Genomic DNA, 25744 nt, shown 5'->3' with positions numbered 1-25744 from the left:
AGGCAAGCACAGGCTGTTGGCAGAGGAGGGCACCTGGGATCTGGTGACAGAGAGGAACCCAGTTGGCCGTGCTGGGCTCACTTAAAGGTACTGCAGACGTTTGGCCAGTGTGTCTTTCTCAGGGGTTTGATCACAAAGGATGGACTCTTCCCACTTGGAGGATGAAGGGACAGCACACTTTCTGGTCACTGGATCCTCTCCCTTTCCCCAGGCAGCTTGTCCAGCCTTACCCACACAGTGAGCCCTCCCTACCCTCAAGGAAAACAGCAGGGTCTCCGCCTTTCTACCCAAGAGTAGGGGTGCCAGCAGGTGCCCCCAGGAACTGGGCCAAGAGGGGCTTTCACTGAAGGTGCAGACCTGCAGGCTGTATGGCCAGTCAGCCAGGGCAGCTCTGTCCCCTTCCCACCTTACATGGATTCCAATCAGGAAAAATGTGCTAACACATGGGTAGCCTAGGCGGTGGTTACATACCTCACACGTCCTCTTGCAGCAAGTGTCTGTGTATGTTGTGGTTTTTTCCTATTTGATATGTTCTCAAATGTTTATATTTCAGTAAACTTCTACATTTTCATTCACACACAAAAAAATGAAAAAAAACTTTAAGCCTTATATAATTTCAGTGATAATGGTTTAACATTAGCACACTATTAGTCTGTGGAACAGAGCTCAAAAAACAATGTGCTATATATTATCGGGCTGTCTCTACCGCTATACAAATGTGCATCAGGCTTTATTGATATTTGTCATCAAGTGAGATTTTAAATACAACTTGGAATTAACTCAGTGGACTGGCCTTTTTTTTTTTTTCATTGTATTTTTCATTGTATCATATGTTTAATTTTTAATTGCATACCCAATGTGAGGCTCAAACTCACAACCCCAAGATCCAGAGTCAGATGCCTCACAGACTGAGCCAGCCAGGCGCCCCTTGGCAAAGCCTTTTATATACTCAGTCCCCATTACCCCAAGATCAATTATTACAATGGAAAGGCAGGACTAGTACAGCCTGCTGAGAACCAACTTCAGTGAAGCTAACTCTGAAATACCGTTTTCATTAATTTGAACCAAAGGTAAGCTGCTAACAAAAAACCAATAATGTGGCTTAAACAGTGAAGACGTTTATTCCTCTTTCACCCAACAGTTCAGTACTCCATGTGGTCATGTAGGGATCCAAGTTCCTTCCATCTTGTGGCTCTGCAGCAAATCAAGGCTGAGTTGCTATTGCTACTACTTTGGGAAGGAATAAAGAGAGACTACAAAGGAGCACATCCACTGTCCTAAGGGTCCCAGCCCAGAAGAAGAGGTACTTCCACTCAAATTCCATAGGAATGGACTCAGTCACTTGATTACACCTAACTGCAAGGGGGAACACAGCAAATAAAATCCTAATTAGCAGTCATGTGACTCAATTTCAACTCCATTACATGGAAAGGTGGAGAAAAGATTCTGCTAACTGCCTTAGTTACTATTACTAGTCTTCCTTCCTCCTCCCACTCCCCCACCTTTTTCACTGAATTGAACATCAGTGCTCTCAAGAGAAAATGCAGGAAGGAGATGGTAAACGTACTATGCATAACCCACAAAGCCTCATCTGGCAAGCAGAGTGTGCCAACCTGAGCATTATAGCTGTCAAGCCACCTGGGTGGCTGGATGCCCTCGACACTGAATACAGTCTCCAAAGTTGTCACCAAAGAATTGTCAGAGCCTTCTTTGGAGTTTAGGGTCCCTTGCAGGAAACTCTGAAATGAAGCTGAAACCACTATACAATGTCTGGGGTGCAAGCAGAATCCTTTCTGAAGGGGAGCTGGCCTGCCCTTTCTTCGAGGTGTTCTGGATCTATAAACTGGCTCAGAGTTGGTAAGCGGCTGAGAGGCTGTGGGAAATTAGTGTTTTGGGCAAGAATAAATACAAAGGTAATATCTTTAAAGAGAGTATTTTCAAATGTCATTCTTGAATGAGTAGAAGAAAAAGGATAAAGCTAAAAACATTCAAAATCATTCTGTTAACCAATCTTTTCCTAAATTTGTCCCCTAACATCTTTCCCAACCGGCTTCAGTCATACAGGCTTCCATCTTTCCCTGTACCATTCTCCTCTTTCTAGACTTCTATTATTTCCCCTTTTCTGCCTGAATAGGTCCTATTTCTCCAAGACCTATGGTCAAATGTCACTTCTTTTGTGAAGTGCCAAGGAATACAAGTAACTACAACATTCCAAACTGTGCTAGGAACCAGGTCCCAAAGACACCGTTCCTCCAGAGGTTCCATAAAAAGGTTAAGATTTTAATCCTACAATTCCCTGAAACGCAGATTCATAATTACACAATTACTGAGCACTTCTGTGTGTTCAATCTTATCTCATTTAACTGCTTGCTCAGATATCAACACTCCTTAAGTCACCAAAGTTAATAATTTCTCAATTCTTCCATCCTGCTGCTGAGTGGGTGAACTAAACATTGAGTAATCTTGCAGTAGGGAGTAATAAAAATCTACATTTCAGAAAAATACTTTAAGCCTGTTAAAGAGAGAAAAAAAAGACAATCCAATTATTTAAACCTGTTTGCTTTATTTTGCACTTTTAAAATTCACAAAAAGCTTCACACTCTCTGCTTTCTCCCTGTTGATCATCAAGGCTTTATGGTAAGACAATGAAAATTTTATCATATCAGCTGGGCATACTCAAAAACAATGGATACTTTACAAACAAATTAATCAAGAACATTTTGTAAAATACACACTCTCATACACATCTGAATTCAACTATCCTAAAACTGGACTTTAAAAAGCTGTCAAAAACAAACAGAATTAACACTGACAAGCCTACCAGAATAACGCTGATGGCAAGCTATAAAGAGCTTTAAATGTTGAATATAATTTGGGGAAAGGAGAGAAGAAGAAATTATCTGTTGAACCTACAATTAAATGCATCTGTAAGCAAAACCTCTAGCTTAATGAATTTCTAGTTTAATGAATTTCAACAGAATGAACAACTCATTTGCCTTGATGGTAGTTTCTTAACTTTTATTTTTAAACATGAAACATCTTGACTAAAGAAATTGAATCCTGGACTTAGAATATTTAAGGAAAAGAAAAACATGGGGGTAGGGGAGAACCAAGATCAGTACTTTCTTAGTCTTTTCTTTCTAAAGTGGGTAACAAAATCACTGTTCGTAATTAGGAAAGAATACCAGAGGTGATATGTAGGGTTTAGTTTTAGCTTATGTACATCTAAATGGCAAAAGTAAGAGTTCAATGCAGTCTCATATAGGAAATTTAAGAAAAATAATTATGTTCAATTAGTTTTTACATTTGTGGAATGAGACAATACATATTTTGAGGCACCCATATAGGATCCACCAAAATTATTTGTACTGCTGATTCCACTTTTAATGTAATTTTTATCTACTCTGGGGTAGCTCTTTAGATAATATTAATATAAGCCACTAAAGATAATGCCAGAATTCAAGTGAGAAGAGAATGGAAATGGAAAGAGGGATGGGAGGATAATGAAACTGGGTAGTAATAACAAGCATGATTTTTAAGGTTTCCTAATGCCACAGAAATACATATTTTGGCTAAATGCCACTGGGCAGCTGGAAGTGATCAGGAAATGAGTGGAATATCCTAATGGTCCCAGTTAGATTTTTAAGTAACCCGTGATTTGGATGGCTCACTCATGGAGAAATGTTTACATAGACTGTTTGGTGAGGGGTAGTTGTGCTGGGCTTACTGCCTACTCTGCTTTGTTTCTTTAAAGAACACTTTTGAGGGCTAACGATCCCTAAAAAGGGCAACACAACAAAGATCTTGTTACAACTACAAACAGATATAAATAAAGGCATAATGTGATTAACAAAGGAATCTGTAAATGGTTTGATCGTGGATATGGTATCAATGACCTTTTCTTGAGATGGGAAATATGGGCCTGGGAACAAAATGAAATTCCACTACTTCATCATATTCGAAATTTTTCTATTTCAATGATAAGTATTTATTTATTTATTTAGAGCAGCAGGCAAAAGTTTATTAGAGTATAAAATCAGAAAGTAAAAATAGTATGAAAGCTCTCTTTACAGAGGGGACATTGGAAAGTGAATGCCTCTCAATTAGAAGTTTTTAAAGAAATCTCAACTTGAAAATAGCTCTCATCTTTCATCTCAAATTGCCCCTTCTCTTAGTTTTACATATGATATTGTTTAAGACTCAGACATCTGTGAGACTGGTCAGGAGTTTCAGGATTATTTTAATAGAAGACATTGAGTTGATTTACTTGGAAAACAGGATTTTACTATGAGGTCTTTTTAAGATTTAAGTGCTCTATTTTATCATAATGGAAATTAATCTTAAAGCAAATATTCTGTAAAATACTGGAGTATTCAGTTTATTTGGGCAGTATACTTGAACATATTAAAAGTTACAAAGCCTAAAACAAGCAAGCAACAAGTCAATAAAATCACAACTCAAAATTCTAACATTTTCACATGGTATCACTGACTATGAAATGCAAAAAGACTATTCATGTTTAAGTGGAATGATCTCTAACCTATAAATTACACTATGTGACCAAAACAAATGATCGCATACCGAAGACTACAGAACATGAGCTGTTCTCCAACACTGCTTTTTCAAAGCTTGAAAAATTAACTGACCCATCATTTTAGGGGGATAAAAGGTAAGTATGGATTAGGAGGCTCTACATGTGGATTTAAAAAATTCTAATTAAAATATCTTAAACTATTTTAGATGTTTATTTGATATTGGAAATGTGGTCGACTATCATAAAGTATTTCTCTTCATCACAAAAATTCTATATATTAAGGATTTACACAATCCAAAAAAAAAAAAACTAGAAACATTTTTTTGCCTGAGCAATTTTCTAAAAAGGCTCTCCAAAATCTTGACTAGAGGTGTCATACTCTGCAATGAAATGTTTGAGTTCCTCAACACACCTCTCACCTATTTCATGTAAATTCTGTCTCAATGCAAACTGTATAGACTTTTCTAATGAAGGATCTTTTTCAATCAGCATTTTCACAACCATCCCGAAAGTTTCACAGTCTTGTCGGTAAACCTAGAAAGGTGAAAATACATTGTGGTTAGCTAAAAGTAAAAATAATTAGCCCAACATTGAGCTAATGCAGTTTGCAGAATTACGATGCTAAATTCATAAAGGGAGACACAATTGAACCTTCCTCACCCTTGAGTAGTTACTACTGTCAGATGCTATGTAAACTTCTGAGATTTGCAGATAATGAGTAGAAAAACATTGATATACCACGTCACTGACTATAGAAGTTAGGCATGGCATTTGTCAGCATCAGGCAGTACACCAAAAGGACATCAAAGAACAAAGGCTTGCTAGGTAAGGCACATTCATGGCTTCACTCATATGCTTGTTTGGAAGAAAAAAGTTTCTGAGCCCTAATTTTGGATTATTTGTTTGAATCATGACCAGATGACAAATTCAACAACAAACAACAAACAAACAAAAAGACGAAACAACAAACAAAAAACAAAAGACAAAAAGTATCTATTTGAAAAAACTTTTCAGGGTGCCAGGGTGGCTCAGTTGGTTAAACGTCCAACTTGAGCTCAGGTCATGATCTCACTGTTGGTGAGTTGGAGCTCCACACTGGCCTCTCTGCTGGAAGCACAAAGCCCACTTTGGATCCTCTGTCCCCCGCCCACGCCCTCTCTGCCCCTCCCCCATTCTCTCTCTCTCAAAATAAACTTTAAAAAAAGTAAAAAAACAAAAACAAAAACAAAAAAACCTTTGCAAGTTCTATTTAACCACAAAGTCACCAAGGCAGAGTTAAGATCAAAACAATGTTAAACACACAAGTTCACGCATGTGTATACATGTGTATGTATATATAAACACACACACACATATATATATATATACACATGTGTATACATGCATATAAATTTTCTACCTCAATATGTATTTTTTACTTCAGTATGTACATATAATCCTTTTCAGTGACAATGAGATATTTTTCCTTGTCCAAAAATTGCTAAGTATTCTCCCCAGTAAATATCATTTCCTTAATTTGTAGTCACAAAATGCAATTTAGATTTCTTTGCTATTTTCCATACTATGTAATTCATGTATTTAAAGAAAAATTACAATTAAGTATCCATGAAAACTAAGTGAAATACAAATTATCTGATTTAAAAGAACTGTTACATGAATTTTAATTTTTCTAAATTTAACAAAAACAATCAATATATCATGTTTATTCTCTGCAAAAGGATTTTTTTTTCATTTTGAAAAACTTTAGAAAGAAGTGATTTGAGACATTTGGCTTATGAGTTTTTATTCCTCCAATGATCACTACTAGTTGTTGTGGTAGTTGCTGTTATTATATTTTAAATGTCTGAAATATTTTTCCCCTTAAAAATAGCTATTTAAAGAAAAATATTTAATTCTGACTTAGTGCTAGGTTGCTGAATTATACTAAATTCATTTCCTTGCTCTTAAAACCATTCCACAAGCCCCAAGGAAATTAAAAGAATAAGTTCTTCAATGAACACAGAACAGCCCCCCAACACGCATGTTTTTCTAAATAGTGATGAAATATACTCATAGTAGCCATTAAATTTAATTCAGCTATCTAAACAACCATTTATTCCAGTTTATCCTAAGGTTTATGTGGCCCGGAATTGATATTACTACTCTAACAAACCAACTGAGAGAACAGTACACCATTCACATGATACTATATGTGATGGCAAGGCAATAGAGCACTCTGGCTGGTTTAACAAACACATAGTACCGAAGTCAAGCCAATGCAGTCCCCATGGGGGAAAGTCAGAACCATGATGTTTCAGTCTTAGTGGAGGTAAATTCCTTACCAAACCAGTCAGCCCACATAATAACAGCATTCTAACATCAACCACAGGCCTCAGCAGACCACTTTGTGGGTGGCCTAAATTTTACAGGCTTCTTTATAACAGATGTAGTAGATGAGGATAATGTTACACTGTGAATTAACCTGCAGATTCTTTAATGTAAATCCATTTTACCTAAACTGTAACTCTTCATTTAGTATATTTACTGAACATAAATATGCTACACATTTGCATATCAAAGATAAAAACACATTAAAATGTGTTTATGCATTTATTTAAACTGTAAACTACTGTCACTCTGGAGACAAGATAATACAAGCATTTAAAGACTATTTTCTTTTTTAATTGTAAGTCCTTTTTGAATTATTCATTGAAACAGGCAAATTTTTGTATGTTAGCTGACGAGTACAACCAGAACTGCCCAAAGCAACATAATTCTCTATGAAAGGGGAAATTTTCTAAAAGACTGTTTAAAATGTACTGGTTGGACATTGGATAGGAAATAATTAGTTTTTTGTTAAAGGAAGAGCCTCACCCTCCAACATTTTATAAATAAAATTCACAACTGTCAGAAACCTATTTCCGAAATCTGTTCCACAGTAAACTCAATCCCGAACAGGAAGGGTGTAGTTATCTGTAGGAGAGTTTGTTTGCTTATGGTCCCTAGCTGGAAATGCATTAATAATCTTCAAATCTGATATCTACAGGCCACACAGGAAGATTTTTTTGTTGTTGCTTTTTCCCCTGATTGAACCTCATTGAAATGGGAAGCAGGTTAAAGTATGGGTGGGGTTTACATAAACTACATAGAAATGCAGTTAAATTTGCCAGGGTGATGAAAACCCTACCCAAATGCGGTTTCTCACAGTACTTTATTATAGTGGCCTGTGATAATAGTTAAATTCTTACAACGTATTCCTAGGAGTAAAGGAATATGACAAAATAAAACTATCAAGGCTTTTTACTATTAACTACGCTGTCCAGTGACTGGAAGAATAGTATCTAGCAGGTTTGTTCTATCTGTAATTGCTCATAATGACATAAAACTCCCTAAAATGTATTATCACTTAGTCCTTACCTTTGTGTCCACAAAGAGAGAAACCAAAAATTAAGTCAATATAAATTGTTAGGAGAATTTTCATTTCAGACAAACCATCTTTATCATTTGCATTCAAGTTCTCTAAGAGCACTTTGGTGGAATGGTAAAAATTACAGAGTTGTGCTATCTAACACAGTAGCCACTAGCCAGCCACAGGAGGATATTTTTGCAGATAGGATTATGTTACAACTTTTGGATAGGGAGATTATCCTGGATTATCCAGGTGTGCAAAATGTAATCACTTGGAGTCCTTTAAAAAGGAATGAAGAAGAATCAGAGAAAGAGAGGAAATGTTACCACATAAACAAAGGTTGAGTGATGCATTTTAAAGATGGGAGAAGGAGCTATCAGTCCAGGAATGCAAGCAGCCTCTAGCAACTTACTGGTCTTTACCAGCAAAGAAATAGAGTCTCCCCTAGAGACTCCAGAGGAAGTGCAGCCCTGCAGATACCTTGATTGGCTCCTGGTGAAACCCATTTTATACATTACACATTCTTCTCAAGCTTACATGAAACATTCACCAGGACAGACCAGATTCTGGGCCATAAAACATACCTTAACAGATTTTAAAGAACAGAAATCATACCAAGTATGCTTTTAGATCACAATAAAATTAAATTAGAAATCAACAGAAAGTAGCTAGAAAATCCCCAAACATCTGGAGATTAAACAACATACTTCTAAAATCACATGGATCAAAGAAGTCTCAAGAGAAATTATAACATATTTTGAACTCAATGAAAATACAACTTATCAAAATTTGTGAGATGCAGCAAAAACAGTACTTGGAAATTTACAGCATTAAATACATTTAGAAAAGATGAAAGATACAAAAGTAATAATCTAAGCTAGGAAACTAAAAAAAAGAAGAGGGAATTAAGCAAAGAGAATAAAAATTCCAAATTCTGTTCTAGCAGAAATCCATGAAGGTGAAAACAATAACATAGAAAATTGAATGAAACCAAAAGCTGGTTCTTGGGAAAAATCAAATTGATAAATCTCTAGTCAGGCTAACCAAGAAAAAAAGAAAAGACAAAACTTATTAATATCAAAATTGAAACAGGAGTCATCACTACAGATTGATCTCCTGGATGTTAAAAGGATAATCAAGGAATATTATGAATAACTCTATGCCCACTAATTTGTTAACTTAGATGAAATGGACCAGTCTCTTGAAAGACACAGTCTACCAAAACTCAAACAAGGAGATACAGATAATTCAAACAAGCTTACATCTATAAAAAAATTTAATCAGCAATTAACCTTACAAAACAGAAAGCACTAGGATGAGATGGTTTCACTGGTGAATTCTACTAAACACTTATGGAAGAAATGATACCAATTCTCTACCAACCAAAACCAGACAAAGACATTACAACAAAGGAGAATTACAAACCAGTCTCTCAAGAACATAGATACAAAGGAAAAAAAAAATCCTTAATACGATATTAGCAAATCCAAGAATATATAAAAATAATTATGCACCACAACCAAATGAAATTTATTACAGGCATGTAAGACTTGTTCAACATCTGAAAGTGAATTAATGCAATCCATCACATCAATAAACTAGAAAAGAAAAATCACAGGATCAGAATACATGCAGAAAAGGCATTTGACAAAATCCATTGCAAATTCATTTGTGACAAAAACTGTTTGCACACTAAAAAAAATAAATATCTATAAAACTTAATACAGAAAATCTACAAAACCCTAAAGCTAACATTACAAAGTGAAAAAGTAAATGCTTTCTTTAATAAGGAACAAGACAAGGATGTCCCCTTTTATCATTCCTATTCAACATTGTACTGGAAATGCTAGTTAATGTAATAAGACAAGAAAAGGAAATGAAAAGTATACCAAGAGAAAGAGAAATAAAACTGCATTCACAGATGATATGATTGTCTATAAGGTCCCCAAACTGACGAAAAACCTATTGGAACTACTAAGTGCTTATAGCAAGGTCACGAGATTCAAAGTTTACATACAAAAGTCTACCGCTTTCCTATATACCAGCAATGAACTATTAAAATTTGCAATTAAAAACAGCACATGCAAACACATGTACACACACAAAGTATAAATGTAACAAAATATGTACAAGATCTATATGAGGAAAACTACAAAACACTGATTAAATAAAAACAAAAAAGATATAAACAGATATATTCTAAGATCATGGATTGGAAGACTCAATATTGTTATGATATCAGCACTTCCCAGCTTGATCTGTAAATTCAACACAGTCGCTGTAGAAATCCCAGCAAGTAATTTTGAGGATAATGACAAACTGACTCTAAAGTTTATATGGAAAAGCAAAAGACCCAGAATAGTTAACACAGTGTGGATGAAAAATAACAAAGTCAGAGGACTGACACTTAGTATAAAGTCACAGTGATCAAGACGACTTTAAGTCTTACTATAAAATCATAGTAATCTCAACTGTAAGGCATTATCAAAAGAAGACAAACAGATCAATGGTAGAGAATAGAAAGCCTGAAATAGACTCATACACATATAACTAACTAATCTTTCACAAAGGAGCAAAGGCAATTCAATGGAGAAAGGACAGTCTTAAATAAATAGTGTTGAAACAAATGGGTAATCTAGATATAAATCTTACATATTCCAAAAAAATTAACTCAAAATGGATCATAGAGCTAAATGTAAAATGCAAAACTATTAATACTTCAGCTAGATAACAAGAAAAAAATCTAGATGACACCAAAAGCATGTTCCAAGAAAAAAAATCGTTACACTGGATTTCATTAAAATTAAAAACTTCTGCTCTGTGAAAGATACTATTAAGAGAATGAACAAACTACAGACTGGGAGAAAATCTTTGCAAAACAAATATCTAACAGAGTACTGGTATCCAAAATACACAAAGAACTCTTAAAACTCAAAAATAAGAAAACAAACAACTTGATTTAAAAATGGTCAAGGGGACATCAAGGGATGGTTCAATTGGCTGAGCGTCTAACTCTTGGTTTTGGCTCAGGTCATGATCCCAGCGTCATGGGATCAAGCCCCACGTAGGGCTCCATGCTCAGTGTGGAGCCTGCTTGAGATTCTCCCTCCCTCCCTCTGCCTCTCTCCCCCACTTGTGCGTGCTCTCTCTCTCTCTCTCAAATAAAAAATAAACAAATAGATTAATTAATTTAAAAAATAGAAACGGGCAAAAGATCTGAATAGACACGTCACCAAACAAAACATCTGGATGGAAAAGAGGCATATGAAAGGATGTTCAATATCATATGTCATTAGTATACTGAAAATTAAAACAATGAGATGAGATACCATTACACATTTATCAGAATGGTTACAATCCATGACACTGATGACCCCAACTTCTGGTAAGAATGTTAAGGAACAGAAACTCTCACTAATTGCTGGTTGGAATGCAAAATGATACAGGCTACTCTGGTAGACAGTTTAGTGGTTTCCTACATAGCTAAACTCAAAATCCGAGCATATGATCCAGCAACGGTGCTCCTAGTTATACCCCAATGAACTGGAGACTGTGTCCATGCAGAAACCTGTATACAAATGTTTACACCAGCTTATGCATAACTGCCCCAAACTGGAAGCATCCAAGATGTCCTTCAGTAGATGAATGGATAAACTGCGAGTCGTTCATACACTAGAATAAATTTTGGTGATAAAAAGAAATGAGCTATAAAGCCACAAAAAAGAGGAACCTTAAATGGTTATTGTTAAGTGAAAGAAGTCAGTCTAAAAGGCTACCCAATGCTTGATTCCTACCACATGACATTTTGGAAACTGGCAAAACTATAGGAACAGTATAAAGATCAATGGATGGTAGAAGGGGAAGCAGTAGGAGGATAAATAGGTGTACATAGCATCTTTAGGGTGGTGAAACTATTCTGTATATTGTATATAAAATCGTATATTTTTCATTTGTCAAAATTCAAAGAACTATATGACACAAGAGTGATCCCTAAAGCAAACTATGGACTGTAGTTAATAATTATGTATTGGTACAGTTGTGATTGGTGAACCAGTATCACAGCAATGCAAAATGCTAATGAGAAGGGAAGCTCAACGAGGGAGTATATGGGAGCTCTCTTACAATTTTTATGTATACCTAAAACTGCTATAACAAATAAAGTCTATTAAAATTTTTTTTAATCACACAAATGAAAAAAAAGGGGGAAAGTCACCTCGTCCAGTCTCAGTTTCAGGACCTACAGACCTGAGTATGCAGTTATAATGATTAAATGAAATAATACAAAGCACTCAGAATAGTGCGCCTACTATATGGGAAGCATTTATGTTAGATATAGAGATGCTGATGATGAAAGAGAAGAAACATCTGTTCTGTCTAGAGAAGGGAGTATTAGAAAATGGTACTGATTATTTGAACATGAGATGTTCACTCGAGGAAAACCAGAAAGAGGAAAAGGAAACATCATTTTGGGGAAATTCAATGGGCTTGGCATAGCTAGAGTGGTGAGTGTATTCACTCTCAAAGTAGATCATGAAGAGCTTTTTTTCCCAAAAGTTTAGACCTCAACCTATAAATTGGCAAATAGCAAATGGGGAAAGAGCTACAAGGAGGAATTGGATCCTTTGGATGTATCAGGGAGAGATAATGGCTATCAACATCAAGGGCTTGTGAGAGCCTAGACAATGAATGTCATGTGATATGCTAAAGAAAGGTGACATTAGAGGCTTTACAGTAATTAAGAAGCAATACAGATATAATAATGTGAAGAAAGATAAGTGGAAGGTTTAAAACTTTTACTTATTTCAAGAGAGAGGGTATTGGGAAGGGGAGATAAGCTCAATATCTAGTATGTAATTGAGGCACTTGTCAAGAAGTAGAGTCTGGACTTCAGGAGAAAAAAACAGAGGAGGAAAAAAGGGAGGGATGGAGAAAGACAGGGAAGGAAAGACTAAGGGTGGGGGGAGGAGAGATCTTTAGCACTAATGCCAGCTAAGACCATGGGAGTTCCTTGAAATAAGGAGTAAGTTCTTTCTAGCTCCAATGTCTGATAGAAAGTAGATAATTCAGTGGGGTGCCTCAGTGACTCAGTAGTTGGTTGAAGTGTCTGATTGGCTCAGGTCATGATCTCACAGTTTGTGGGATTGAGCCCTGCGTCGGGCTCTGTGCGGACAGCTCAGAGCCTGGAGCCTGCTTCACATTCTGTGTCTCCTTGTCTCTCTGCCTCTTCCTCGCTTACGCTCTGTCTCTCAAAAATGAACAGATGTTAAAAAAAATTTTTTTTTAAAGTAGATATTCAGTACATGTTGAATAAATAGCTAAAGTCTGCTCTGAGAGCAAAAGACAGCTAGAGTAGACATCTAAAAGCACCGATATTAGGGTGCCTGGGTGACTCAGGTGATTAGGCGGCCAACTCTTGGTTTCAGCTCGCAGTTCATGACTTTGAGCCCCACATCAGGCTCTGTGCGGACAGTGAGGAGCCTGTTTGGGATTGCCTCTTTCTCCCTCTCTCTCTGCCCCTCGTATGCTCGTGCTCTCTCTCTCAAAATAAATCAACTTAGAAAAAATTAAAAGCACCAATATCAGCCAAAGGAGAGACAATAAGGAAGACTAAACACGAGAAGAGAGTGAAAGCACAGGTGCCGAGAAAAACATCTGTAAAAGAAGGATGTAATCAATCAAATGTCAGAGAAAAATCAAAGCAGCTGACAACACAGACTGATTAGACTGGGAAACTAAGGGGCTGGCTGGTTAGCTGCAAGAGCAGTTTACTGGCATGGTGGAGATTAGAGAGCTGTGCTGTCCAATACAGCAGCCACTAGCCATATCTATTTATAGTTTAATAAGATAAAAAATTTCAGTTCCTCAGTTCCTAGTTCTATTTCAAATGCTAATGGCTACCATACTGGACAGTGTGAATATAAAAAATTTCCCTCAACACAGAAAACTGTACTAAGCAGTGTTAATACAGAGGATTGAGAAGTGGAAAAAAAAAAAAAAGTAAAGATGTAGTGGTAAGTGCTGACCTGGTAAATTAAACAATATATATTTGTAATTATTTCTACCATGATAGTGTACACAAAAGCTTACCACTTTTAAAGGAGCACTGTGAAATATAATAATTAGGATGTGTAAAATGTTCTACAATCTTTTGATGAAATGTGTATAAAAATGTGAGTTAAAAAAAGAAACTCCAATTGAGGCTTAACATAAGAGGAAACATTCATAATGTCTAATGTGTTGATGAGGTCAGGAAAAAATAACAGCATACTGATGTTAAATACTGAAGACAAATTTAAACCCTTTAATTTGGGTCTATAGTAATGTAGAAGGTGTCAAAACTATTGTAATCTATGTTGCTGCTTGTGCTATATTAATAGAAAAAGTATCTTTGAGACTTCCTCCTCAAAGTTGCAGCCCCAGTGGCTCTTAAAAGCACAGCTCCTTAAAAAGAACACTGGTGGTTGCTAAGAAATGCATTATGAACACATGGATTAGATCTCAACTGCCTGCATTCAATACGTAGGTACAATTGTTACAACCAAATAAAAGTAACTCCAAAATTAATGATAAAGTGGAATAATGCTACAAACTCTTAGCAACCATTGTTTGTAAAATTCTCATCCATAAATACAGATTTATAAATGTATAGGATTCAAAGATTAATACTTAATTTTTTTTTACCATTTCTAGCTTATTAATTCTTTCAATCATAATACACTAAATAGACAAAAATAAATGAAGTAATTCCACAGTCTACACAATCTTTAACAATGCCAAAAGCAGATCTCAAAGAGATTAGATATAGGAACTAGAAAAATCTCAAATTAATAACAAACGGAAAAAGTTGCAAAGGAAGTATGTGAAGCATGATGCCATTTATACATGTTTTAAAAAGTTTTAACTTAGGTATATACACATATATACTAAAAACAGAAAAACATACACAAGAATGACAACTCTAAGAAGGAAAGGAGTCAGCAGGGATCTGAGACAGGCTTTATATCTGTAATATCTTATTTCTTTAAAAAGAGAAAAAAGCCACAAACAATGAACTCTACTTAATGACATGTTGCTGAAGTATATAGGAAATAAAGTGCACTAAGATTTGCAACATACTTTGACATGTATCAAAAAATAAGATGAATCACTGGATGAATACAGGAATGGACAGTGACAAAGCAAATAAAAAATGTTAATTATAGAATGTAAGTGATGAATGTACATGTGTGCACTTTATAATTCCTAATATTTAAAAATTGTTCATAATAAAATGTTAAAGGGGAAAGAAATCTAAAGCAAAGTAGGCCCAATAGTGGGCATAAGGTTCTGATCATCTCAGCTTATAAATGAAGATAGATCTGTTTTGTTTGGACCCTGGATAATGACAGATATTAATGAATCTGTAAATGCAGATATAAATTTGAACAACAGATAACTGTGCCTGCCAGCCAACTAGAAATCACCTACTATGTGCAAGGCACTAGATTTGGTCACTAATATAACACACCCTGCTCAAAGACATTAAATTCTAGTAAAAAAGAGTAATACATTTACAACAATCATAAGATAAGGCAAAATACAGTGAATGTCACAGAGAAATACAAAGTATAATAATTCCAAAGGAAAGATCATAACAAGCAGAGAAAGAGGAAGGATTAAAAGCACTGAGACGGTGTTGGCTATTGCAGGCAACCTGGAAGCTTGGAAATAAAACTGCATAGTAAGGGCGCCTGGGTGGCTCAGTCGGTTGAGCGTCCAACTCTTCATTTCGGCTTGGGTCATGATCTCACCGTTTCATGAGTTCAAGTCATGGTTTGAGAGATCTAAAAGGAGCAACCTCCATTCATCCAGTTACCCTCTGACAGGAGAGATCTGTCAGTAGGAGCAACGAAGCTAAGTTACTTCCAAAACCCCCTTGACTTCCTCCCAGTTGATCTTCGGCAAAGGAGGCTGGAGAGAATCCAATATTAAGGTTGCTTTAACTTGTGAAGATGCAGAAAAATAACTCAGAACCTAAAAGTTTTAACAGTTACCAAGACCAATCTTTAAGTCCTCAGAGAGGGATTGCTATGTAGGAAAAATTCTAGGAGAATGGGAAGGAACCACTTCTATGACTAGAAGTGGTTATGGGTTACAATTTTAAAGGGTTTTCTGTTTAATAGCATTTAAAAATTCCTGGCATATGACTCTGGAAAACAGTATAGAAATTCCTCAAAAAATTAAAAATAGAACTACCCTATGACCCAGCAATTGCACTATTAGGTATTTATCCAAGGGATACAGGTATGCTGTTTCGAAGGGACACATGCACTCCAATGTTTATCAGCACTATCAACAATGGCCAAAGTATGGAAAGAGCCCAAATGTCCATCGATGGATAAAGAAGATGTGGGGTGGGTGTGTGTGCTGAAGAGAATCCAATATTAAGGGTGTGTGTGTACACACACACACACACACACACACACACACACACACACACACAATGGAGTATTACTTGGCAATCAAAAAGAATGAAATTTTGCCATTTGCAACTACGTGGATGGAACTAGAGGGTATTATGCTAAGCGAAATTAGAGAAAGACAAATGTCATATGAATTCACTCATATGAGGTATTTATAGAAGATGGCGGCGTAGGAGGCCGCTGGGCTCACCGCGTGTCCTGCTGATCACTTAGATTCCACCTACACCTGCCTAAATAACCCAGAAAACTGCCAGAGGATTAGCAGAACGGAGTCTCCAGAGCCAAGCGCAGACGAGAGGCCCACGGAAGAGGGTAGGAAGGGCGGTGAGGCGGTGCGCGCTCCACGGACTGGCGGGAGGGAGCCGGGGCGCAGGGGCGGCTCGCTGGCCAAGCAGAGCCCCGGAGTCTGGCTGGCAAAAGCGGAGGGGCCTGACGGACTGTGTTCTGAAAGCAAGCGCGACTTAGTGTCTGGGAGGTCATAAGTTACCAGCTCTGCTCAGAAAGCGGGAAGGCTGGAGGACAAAGGGAGGGAGAGCTGCGGAGCTCTCGGACGACAGAGCTCAGTTTGGTGGGGAACAAAGGCGCTCCCCAGCGCCATCTCCCCTGCCCATCCCCCAGCCAAAATCCCAAAGGGAACCAGTTCCTGCCAGGGAACTTGCTCGCTCCGCGCAAACACCCAACTCTGCTTCTGCGGAGCCAAACCTCCCACAGCGGATCTGACTCCCTCCCGCTGCCACAGGGCCCCTCCTGAAGTGGATCACCTAAGGAGAAGCGAGCTAAGCCTGCCCCCCCTGCCGCCGTGCACCTTGCCTACCCACCCCAGCTAATACGCCAGATCCCCAGCACCACAAGCCTGGCAGGGTGCAAGTAGCCCAGACGGGCCACGCCACCCCACAGTGAATCCCGCCCCTAGGAGAAGGGAAGAGAAGGCACACACCAGTCTGACTGTGGCCCCAGCAGTGTGCTGGGGGCAGACATCAGGACTGACTGCTGCCCCGCCCACCAACTCCAGTTATACACCACAGCACAGGGGAAGTGCCCTGCAGGTCCTCACCACTCCAGGGACTATCCAAAATGACCAAACGGAAGAATTCCCCTCAGAAGAATCTCCAGGAAATAACAACAGCTAATGAACTGATCAAAAAGGATTTAAATAATATAACAGAAAGTGAATTTAGAATAATAGTCATAAAATTAATCGCTGGGCTGGAAAACAGTATAGAGGACAGCAGAGAATCTCTTGCTACAGAGATCAAGGGACTAAGGAACAGTCACGAGGAGCTGAAAAGCGCTTTAAACGAAATGCAAAGCAAAATGGAAACGACGACAGCTCGGATTGAAGAGGCAGAGGAGAGAATAGGTGAACTAGAAGATAAAGTTATGGAAAAAGAGGAAGCTGAGAGAAAGAGAGATAAAAAAATCCAGGAGTATGAGGGGAAAATTAGAGAACTAAGTGATACACTAAAAAGAAATAATATACGCATAATTGGTATCCCAGAGAAGGAAGAGAGAGGGAAAGGTGCTGAAGGGGTACTTGAAGAAATTATAGCTGAGAACTTCCCTGAACTGGGGAAGGAAAAAGGCATTGAAATCCAAGAGGCACAGAGAACTCCCTTCAGACGGAACTTGAATCGATCTTCTGCACGACATATCATAGTGAAACTGGCAAAATACAAGGACAAAGAGAAAATTCTGAAAGCAGCAAGGGATAAACGTGCCCTCACATATAAAGGGAGACCTATAAGACTCGTAACTGATCTCTCTTTTGAAACTTGGCAGGCCAGAAAGAATTGGCACGATATTTTCAGTGTGCTAAACAGGAAAAATATGCAGCCGAGAATCCTTTATCCAGCAAGTCTGTCATTTAGAATAGAAGGAGAGATAAAGGTCTTCCCAAACAAACAAAAACTGAAGGAATTCGTCACCACTAAACCAGCCCTACAAGAGATCCTAAGGGGGATCCTGTGAGACAAAGTACCAGAGACATCGCTACAAGCATGAAACCTACAGACATCACAATGACTCTAAACCCGTATCTTTCTATAATAACACTGAATGTAAATGGATTAAATGCGCCAACCAAAAGACATAGGGTATCAGAATGGATAAAAAAACAAGACCCATCTATTTGCTGTCTACAAGAGACTCATTTTAGACCTGAGGACACCTTTAGATTCAGAGTGAGGGGATGGAGAACTATTTATCATGCTACTGGAAGCCAAAAGAAAGCTGCAGTAGCCATACTTATATCAGACAAACTAGACTTTAAATTAAAGGCTGTAACAAGAGATGAAGAAGGGCATTATATAATAATTACAGGGTCTATCCATCAGGAAGAGCTAACAATTATAAATGTCTATGCGCCGAATACCGGAGCCCCCAAATATATAAAACAATTACTCATAAACATAAGCAACCTTATTGATAAGAATGTGGTAATTGCAGGGGACTTTAACACCCCACTTACAGAAATGGATAGATCATCTAGACACACGGTCAATAAAGAAACAAGGGCCCTGAATGAGACATTGGATCAGATGGACTTGACAGATATATTTAGAACTCTGCATCCCAAAGCAACAGAATATACTTTCTTCTCGAGTGCACATGGAACATTCTCCAAGATAGATCATATACTGGGTCACAAAACAGCCCTTCATAAGTTTACAAGAATTGAAATTATACCATGCATACTTTCAGACCACAATGCTATGAAGCTTGAAATCAACCACAGGAAAAAGTCTGGAGAACCTCCAAAAGCATGGAGGTTAAAGAACACCCTACTAACGAATGAGTGGGTCAACCAGGCAATTAGAGAAGAAATTAAAAAACATATGGAAACAAACGAAAATGAAAATACAACAATCCAAATGCTTTGGGACGCAGCGAAGGCAGTCCTGAGAGGAAAATACATTGCAATCCAGGCCTATCTCAAGAAACAAGAAAAATCCCAAATACAAAATCTAACAGCACACCTAAAGGAAATAGAAGCAGAACAGCAAAGACACCCCAAACCCAGCAGAAGAAGAGAAATAATAAAGATCAGAGCAGAAATAAACAATATAGAATCTAAAAAACTGTAGAGCAGATCAACGAAACCAAGAGTTGGTTTTTTGAAAAAATAAACAAAATTGACAAACCTCTAGCCAGGCTTCTCAAAAAGAAAAGGGAGATGACCCAAATAGATAAAATCATGAATGAAAATGGAATTATTACAACCAATCCCTCAGAGATACAAACAATTATCAGGGAATAGTATGAAAAATTATATGCCAACAAATTGGACAACCTGGAAGAAATGGACAAATTCCTAAACACCCACACGCTTCCAAAACTCAATCAGGAGGAAATAGAAAGCTTGAACAGACCCATAACCAGCGAAGAAATTGAATCGGTTATCAAAAATCTCCCAACAAATAAGAGTCCAGGACCAGATGGCTTCCCAGGGGAGTTCTACCAGACATTTAAAGCAGAGATAATACCTATCCTTCTCAAGCTATTCCAAGAAATAGAAAGGGAAGGAAAACTTCCAGACTCATTCTATGAAGCCAGTATTACTTTGATTCCTAAACCAGACAGAGACCCAGTAAAAAAAGAGAACTACCGGCCAATATCCCTGATGAATATGGATGCAAAAATTCTCAATAAGATACTAGCAAATCGAATTCAACGGCATATAAAAAGAATTATTCACCATGATCAAGTGGGATTCATTCCTGGGATGCAGGGCTGGTTCAACATTCGCAAATCAATCAACGTGATACATCACATTAACAAAAAAAAAAGAGAAGAACCATATGATCCTGTCAATCGATGCAGAAAAGGCCTTTGACAAAATCCAGCACCGTTTCTTAATAAAAACCCTGGAGAAAGTCGGGATAGAAGGAACATACTTAAACATCATAAAAGCCATTTATGAAAAGCCCACAGCTAACATCATCCTCAACGGGGAAAAACTGAGAGCTTTTTCCCTGAGATCAGGAACACGACAGGGATGCCCACTCTCACCGTTGTTGTTTAACATAGTGCTGGAAGTGCTAGCATCAGCAATCAGACAACAAAAGGAAATCAAAGGCATCAAAATTGGCAAAGATGAAGTCAAGCTTTCGCTTTTTGCAGATGACATGATATTATACATGGAAAATCCGATAGACTCCACCAAAAGTCTGCTAGAACTGATACATGAATTCAGCAAAGTTGCAGGATACAAAATCAATGTACAGAAATCAGTTGCATTCTTATACACTAACAATGAAGCAACGGAAAGACAAATAAAGAAACTGATCCCATTCATAATTGCACCAAGAAGCATAAAATACCTAGGAATAAATCTAACCAAAGATGTAAAAGATCTGTATGCTGAAAACTATAGAAAGCTTATGAAGGTAATTGAAGAAGATATAAAGAAATGGAAAGACATTCCCTGCTCATGGATTGGAAAAATAAATATTGTCAAAATGTCAATACTACCCAAAGCTATCTACACATTCAATGCAATCCCAATCAAAATTGCACCAGCATTCTCCTCGAAACTAGAACAAGCAATCCTAAAATTCATATGGAACCACAAAAGGCCCCGAATAGCCAAAGGAATTTTGAAGAAGAAGACCAAAGCAGGAGGCATCACAATCCCAGACTTCAGCCTCTACTACAAAGCTGTCATCATCAAGACAGCATGGTATTGGCACAAAAACAGACACACAGACCAATGGAATAGAATAGAAACCCCAGAACTAGACCCACAAACGTATGGCCAACTCATCTTTGACAAAGCAGGAAAGAACATCCAATGGAAAAAAGACAGTCTCTTTAACAAATGGTGCTAGGAGAACTGGACAGCAACATGCAGAAGGTTGAAACTAGACCACTTTCTCACACCATTCACAAAAATAAACTCAAAATGGATAAAGGACCTGAATGTGAGACAGGAAACCATCAAAACCTTAGAGGAGAAAGCAGGAAAAGACCTCTCTGACCTCAGCCGTAGCAATCTCTTACTCGACACATCCCCAAAGGCAAGGGAATTAAAAGCAAAAGTGAATTACTGGGACCTTATGAAGATAAAAAGCTTCTGCACAGCAAAGGAAACAACCAACAAAACTAAAAGGCAACCAACGGAATGGGAAAAGATATTTGCAAATGACATATCGGACAAAGGGCTAGTATCCAAAATCTATAAAGAGCTCACCAAACTCCACACCCGAAAAACAAATAACCCAGTGAAGAAATGGGCAGAAAACATGAAAAGACACTTCTCTAAAGAAGACATCCGGATGGCCAACAGGCACATGAAAAGATGTTCAACGTCGCTCCTTATCAGGGAAATACAAATCAAAACCACACTCAGGTATCACCTCACGCCAGTCAGAGTGGCCAAAATGAACAAATCAGGAGACTATAGATGCTGGAGAGGATGTGGAGAAATGGGAACCCTCTTGCACTGTTGGTGGGAATGCAAATTGGTGCAGCTGCTCTGGAAAGCAGTGTGGAGGTTCCTCAGAAAATTAAAAATAGACCTACCCTATGACCCAGCAATACCACTGCTAGGAATTTATCCAAGGGATACAGGAGTGCTGATGCATAGGGGCACTTGTACCCCAATGTTTATAGCAGCACTCTCAACAATAGCCAAATTATGGAAAGAGCCTAAATGTCCATCAACTGATGAATGGATAAAGAAATTGTGGTTTATATACACAATGGAATACTACGTGGCAATGAGAAAGAATGAAATCTGGCCTTTTGTAGCAACGTGGATGGAACTGGAGAGTGTGATGCTAAGTGAAATAAGCCATACAGAGAAAGACAGATACCATATGGTTTCACTCTTATGTGGATCCTGAGAAACTTAACAGGAACCCATGGGGGAGGGGAAGGAAAAAAAAAAAAAAGAAAGAAAAGAGGTTAGAGTGGGAGAGAGCCAAAGCATAAGAGACTGTTAAAAACTGAGAACAAACTAAGGGTTGATGGGGGGTGGGAGGGAGGGGAGGGTGGGTGATGGGTATTGTGGAGGGCACCTTTTGGGATGAGCACTGGGTGTTGTATGGAAACCAATCTGACAATAAATTTCATATATTAAAAAAAAAATGAATTCACTCATATGAGGGCTTTAAGAGACAAAATAGATGAACATAAGGAAAGGGAAACAAAAATAATATAAAAACAGGGAGGGGGACAAAACAGAAGAAACTCATAAATATGGAGAACAAACTGAGGGTTACTGGAGGGCTTGTGGGAGGGGGGATGGGCTAAATGGGTAAGGGGCACTAAGGAATCTACTTGTGAAATCATTCTGCACTATATGCTAACTAACTTGGATGTAAATTTAAAAAATAAATAAATAAAATAAATAAAACAGCATCTATATTTAAGTAAATATTTCTATTAGCTTCAAATATAGTTAAAAGAAAAATTCCTGGCATATAAGAAACACTTAAGTCATCGGCAACATTTTCATAAGGCTTTTACATTATTTTATGTATCAGGAATCCTCACAAATAACTCTGGTATAACTACCCCATTTTATAAAAATACAGAAGCAGAGAGACTAAAGGGAGTTAGCTGTAAAAAGTATGATACTCACAGTCTGGGTTTCTAATTACCCTTTACCATACTGCTCCTATAATCCAACAGAATTATTTAAGTCCAAAATAAAATAAAGCCATGACTGAGACTAAATCTTTGGCAAAGAGAAATTAATTTGTTAGGTTTTGAAGAATGGTGTAAAGAAAGTGGCCTGGAGGAGTTTGGAAGGTAGGTTACTATTATAAGACAATGTGACATCATTTGTATGTATGTGCTTCATGTCTATACTTTATCATTCCCTTAGTAAAATCTGAAACTTGGGACTATTTTCCCATACAGTTTCAGGGATGCAATTAAGATAAACTGACAAATGTACAGGTAAGAGGTGCCTGGATGGCTCAGTTGGTTGAGTGTGCAATTCTTGATTTTGGCTCATGATCCCAGGGTCACAGGATCAAGTCCCATGTCAGGCTCTGTGTGGAGCACTGGGCACAGAGCCTGTTGAGATTCTCTACCCCCACCCCCCTGGCCCTCTCCCCCACTCTTGCTTGTGTGCTCTGTAAAAAAAAGAAAAGAAAAGAAAAGAAAAGAAAAGAAAAGAAAAGAAAAGAAAAGAAAAGAAAAGAAAAGAAAAGGAAACAGAAAAGAAAAGAAAAGAAAAGGAAACAGAAAAGAGAAAAGAAAAGAAAAGAAAAGAAAAGAAAAGAAAAGAAAAGAAAAGAAAAGAAAAGAAAAGAAAAAGAAAGTCTTAAAAAAAAAATAAACAGGTAAGATCAGCTATCTTCCTCAGGCTGAGGAAAGAACTACTGTTCTGTAAGGTACTTATGCTGTGGTTGGTGAAAAAGTGGTTTATGGTTGAAAAGGGACATGCCTGAAGTATTCTGCAGGGGAAGCTAGATCCTTTTTTTTTTTTTTTTTTCCTACCCAAGCAATTTAGTGAACCAGGTACACTGTTTCTATCATTCCATGTCTTTCATCATTAATATTCTATACTGAAAAGTTGATTTTAGGGGAAATCAGTTTTCCTACTATGAAATTTCTTCATGTCTCACACTGAAAAATTAAGTGATGGTTTCAGCACACGTGTTACTGTGCTTTTTTCCTTTTCTCTGTTTTCTGTAATATTAGGTTGGAAAATTTTTCACTTTTCTTCCAGTTATCACAGTGTTATGAATTTTCAGCTCAAGATAAAGAAGTCCTTGCTAATGCAATAGTTTCGGGAGAATTTTTAAATGTTTGCCATAGTATCTTTTTTAGTGAAGATGATGGGAGTGGGGGTTGTTAAGAGGTCACCGAACAAAAGGTGCCAGTGAAGGGGCAGGAAACACAACGGTGGGCAAGACTACATGTAGTCCATGGATAGGCAGCCTCTGTAGTTTCTGCTCAGCTGTCCCTTCCTACCTTCACTCCCATGCTAAGAGAGGACTCTGACAGCTATAGTTAATTGAACAAGAGGTATTTATAAAAGATAGAATTTAAGGGGTGTTGATGATAAAGATGAATCCCAGGGTTTACTACATTATGAATCAGGTTTGTGATGTTGATATTGACAAGGAATATACGAAGACGAATGTTGGCAAAGGTAGAGAGGAAGACACAGGGGGGAAAGAAAGGAAATTAAAAAGGAAGAGAAACTGCTCGATGGTCTTCCCTTTCCAGGCTCTAGCCCTCATTTCTGCCTTTGCCCCATGAGAAATTCTTGTAAACTTTCAATACTTTCCCTTTACTTGCTAAGGTAGTGAGTGGGTTTTGTTACTTGTAATCAAAAGGAACTTTCTCAAGATACTGAGCATAATAGCCTGCTACCTGGAACAGATATACCTGGCCTTCTGGACTGGCGGGGGGTGGGGGTGGGGGGCCAATCTGGGTGCTGCAAAGACCTGGGCAATTACACCTGCACTGCAGTATATGAGCTCATCAGCAGTGCTTAATACTGGCAGGAATGCCAAGGTGATGGTATAAATCTATTTTCTCTTCAATGCAATTGGAAATCTATCAAAGGTGCTTCATAAGCTTTAGCCAATGTAAAGATACGCTACACTTTTCCATGGTAAGAACTAAATAACTACTAACCCTTGGAGTTTCCACTAAAAATATAGCTCTTTTTACTTCTACTGAAAAAAAAATGTATCTGCTTTCAGCTCATCATATGCAAGTGTAAGAAATAGAATATTATCGATCTACTTAATCATATGTCTACAAAAGAGAGGCTTTTCAATTACATAATATATAATACCATTATGAATGCTCTTAAATTGCGCTTTTTCTTTGCAGAAGAAAGGAATTATTCATAACTAACACATATAGCACAGCCTCATTTTAAAGAGGAACTACAGTATCAGGTATATTATAAGTAGTTTGAAATTAATTAATATTTAAAATAATTATTTTACTTTTATCTTTGAAGGCATTATATACAGTGGAAAAAGTCCATAAACCCCATAACATATGAATGACAATACATATTTTCAAGGTCTATCTGCATCTTCTAGTCTATATTTTTAATACTAAAATTTAGAGTAATATTGGCATATTATTTAAAATTCATCTTGATCTATCCACCTGACATTACAAATAAAGCTACTGATGACTTCTCAGAGAATACTGAAGTTCCTCTCAAGAATCAGAGACATACTTATGACAAAACTGTACACATGGGGCACCTGAGTGACTCAGTCGGTTGAGCGTCTGACTTCGGCTCAGGTCATGATCTCATGGATTGTGGGTTCGAGCCTCATGTCGGGTTCTGTGCTGACCGCTCAGAGCCTGGAGCCTGCTTCGGATTCTGTGTCTTCCTCTCTCTCTCTGCCCCTCCCCCGCTCATGCTCTCTTTCT

At 37.6% G+C, this 25744-nt stretch overlaps 1 protein-coding gene across 6 annotated transcripts in view; it reads right to left on the bottom strand.

The window, feature by feature from the left end:
* Positions 1-2546: 2546 nt before the first annotated feature.
* Positions 2547-25744, bottom strand: part of PPHLN1 (periphilin 1) — a 145453-nt gene continuing 122255 nt past the window's right edge. For all 6 annotated transcript variants that reach the window (XM_047065777.1, XM_047065774.1, XM_047065780.1 and 3 more), the window contains one exon: positions 2547-5068. In XM_047065777.1, the coding sequence (XP_046921733.1) occupies positions 4874-5068 (195 nt within the window). In that variant the 3' untranslated portion in view covers positions 2547-4873. The remainder of the gene's footprint in view (positions 5069-25744) is intronic.

Source organism: Lynx rufus, unplaced genomic scaffold (genome assembly GCF_022079265.1).
Source record: "Lynx rufus isolate CCGP_SWC_20201006 ecotype Redwood Valley unplaced genomic scaffold, mLynRuf1.p SCAF_7, whole genome shotgun sequence".
Taxonomy (NCBI): Eukaryota; Metazoa; Chordata; class Mammalia; order Carnivora; family Felidae; genus Lynx; species Lynx rufus.
This window is presented reverse-complemented; position numbering and strand designations above follow the sequence as displayed.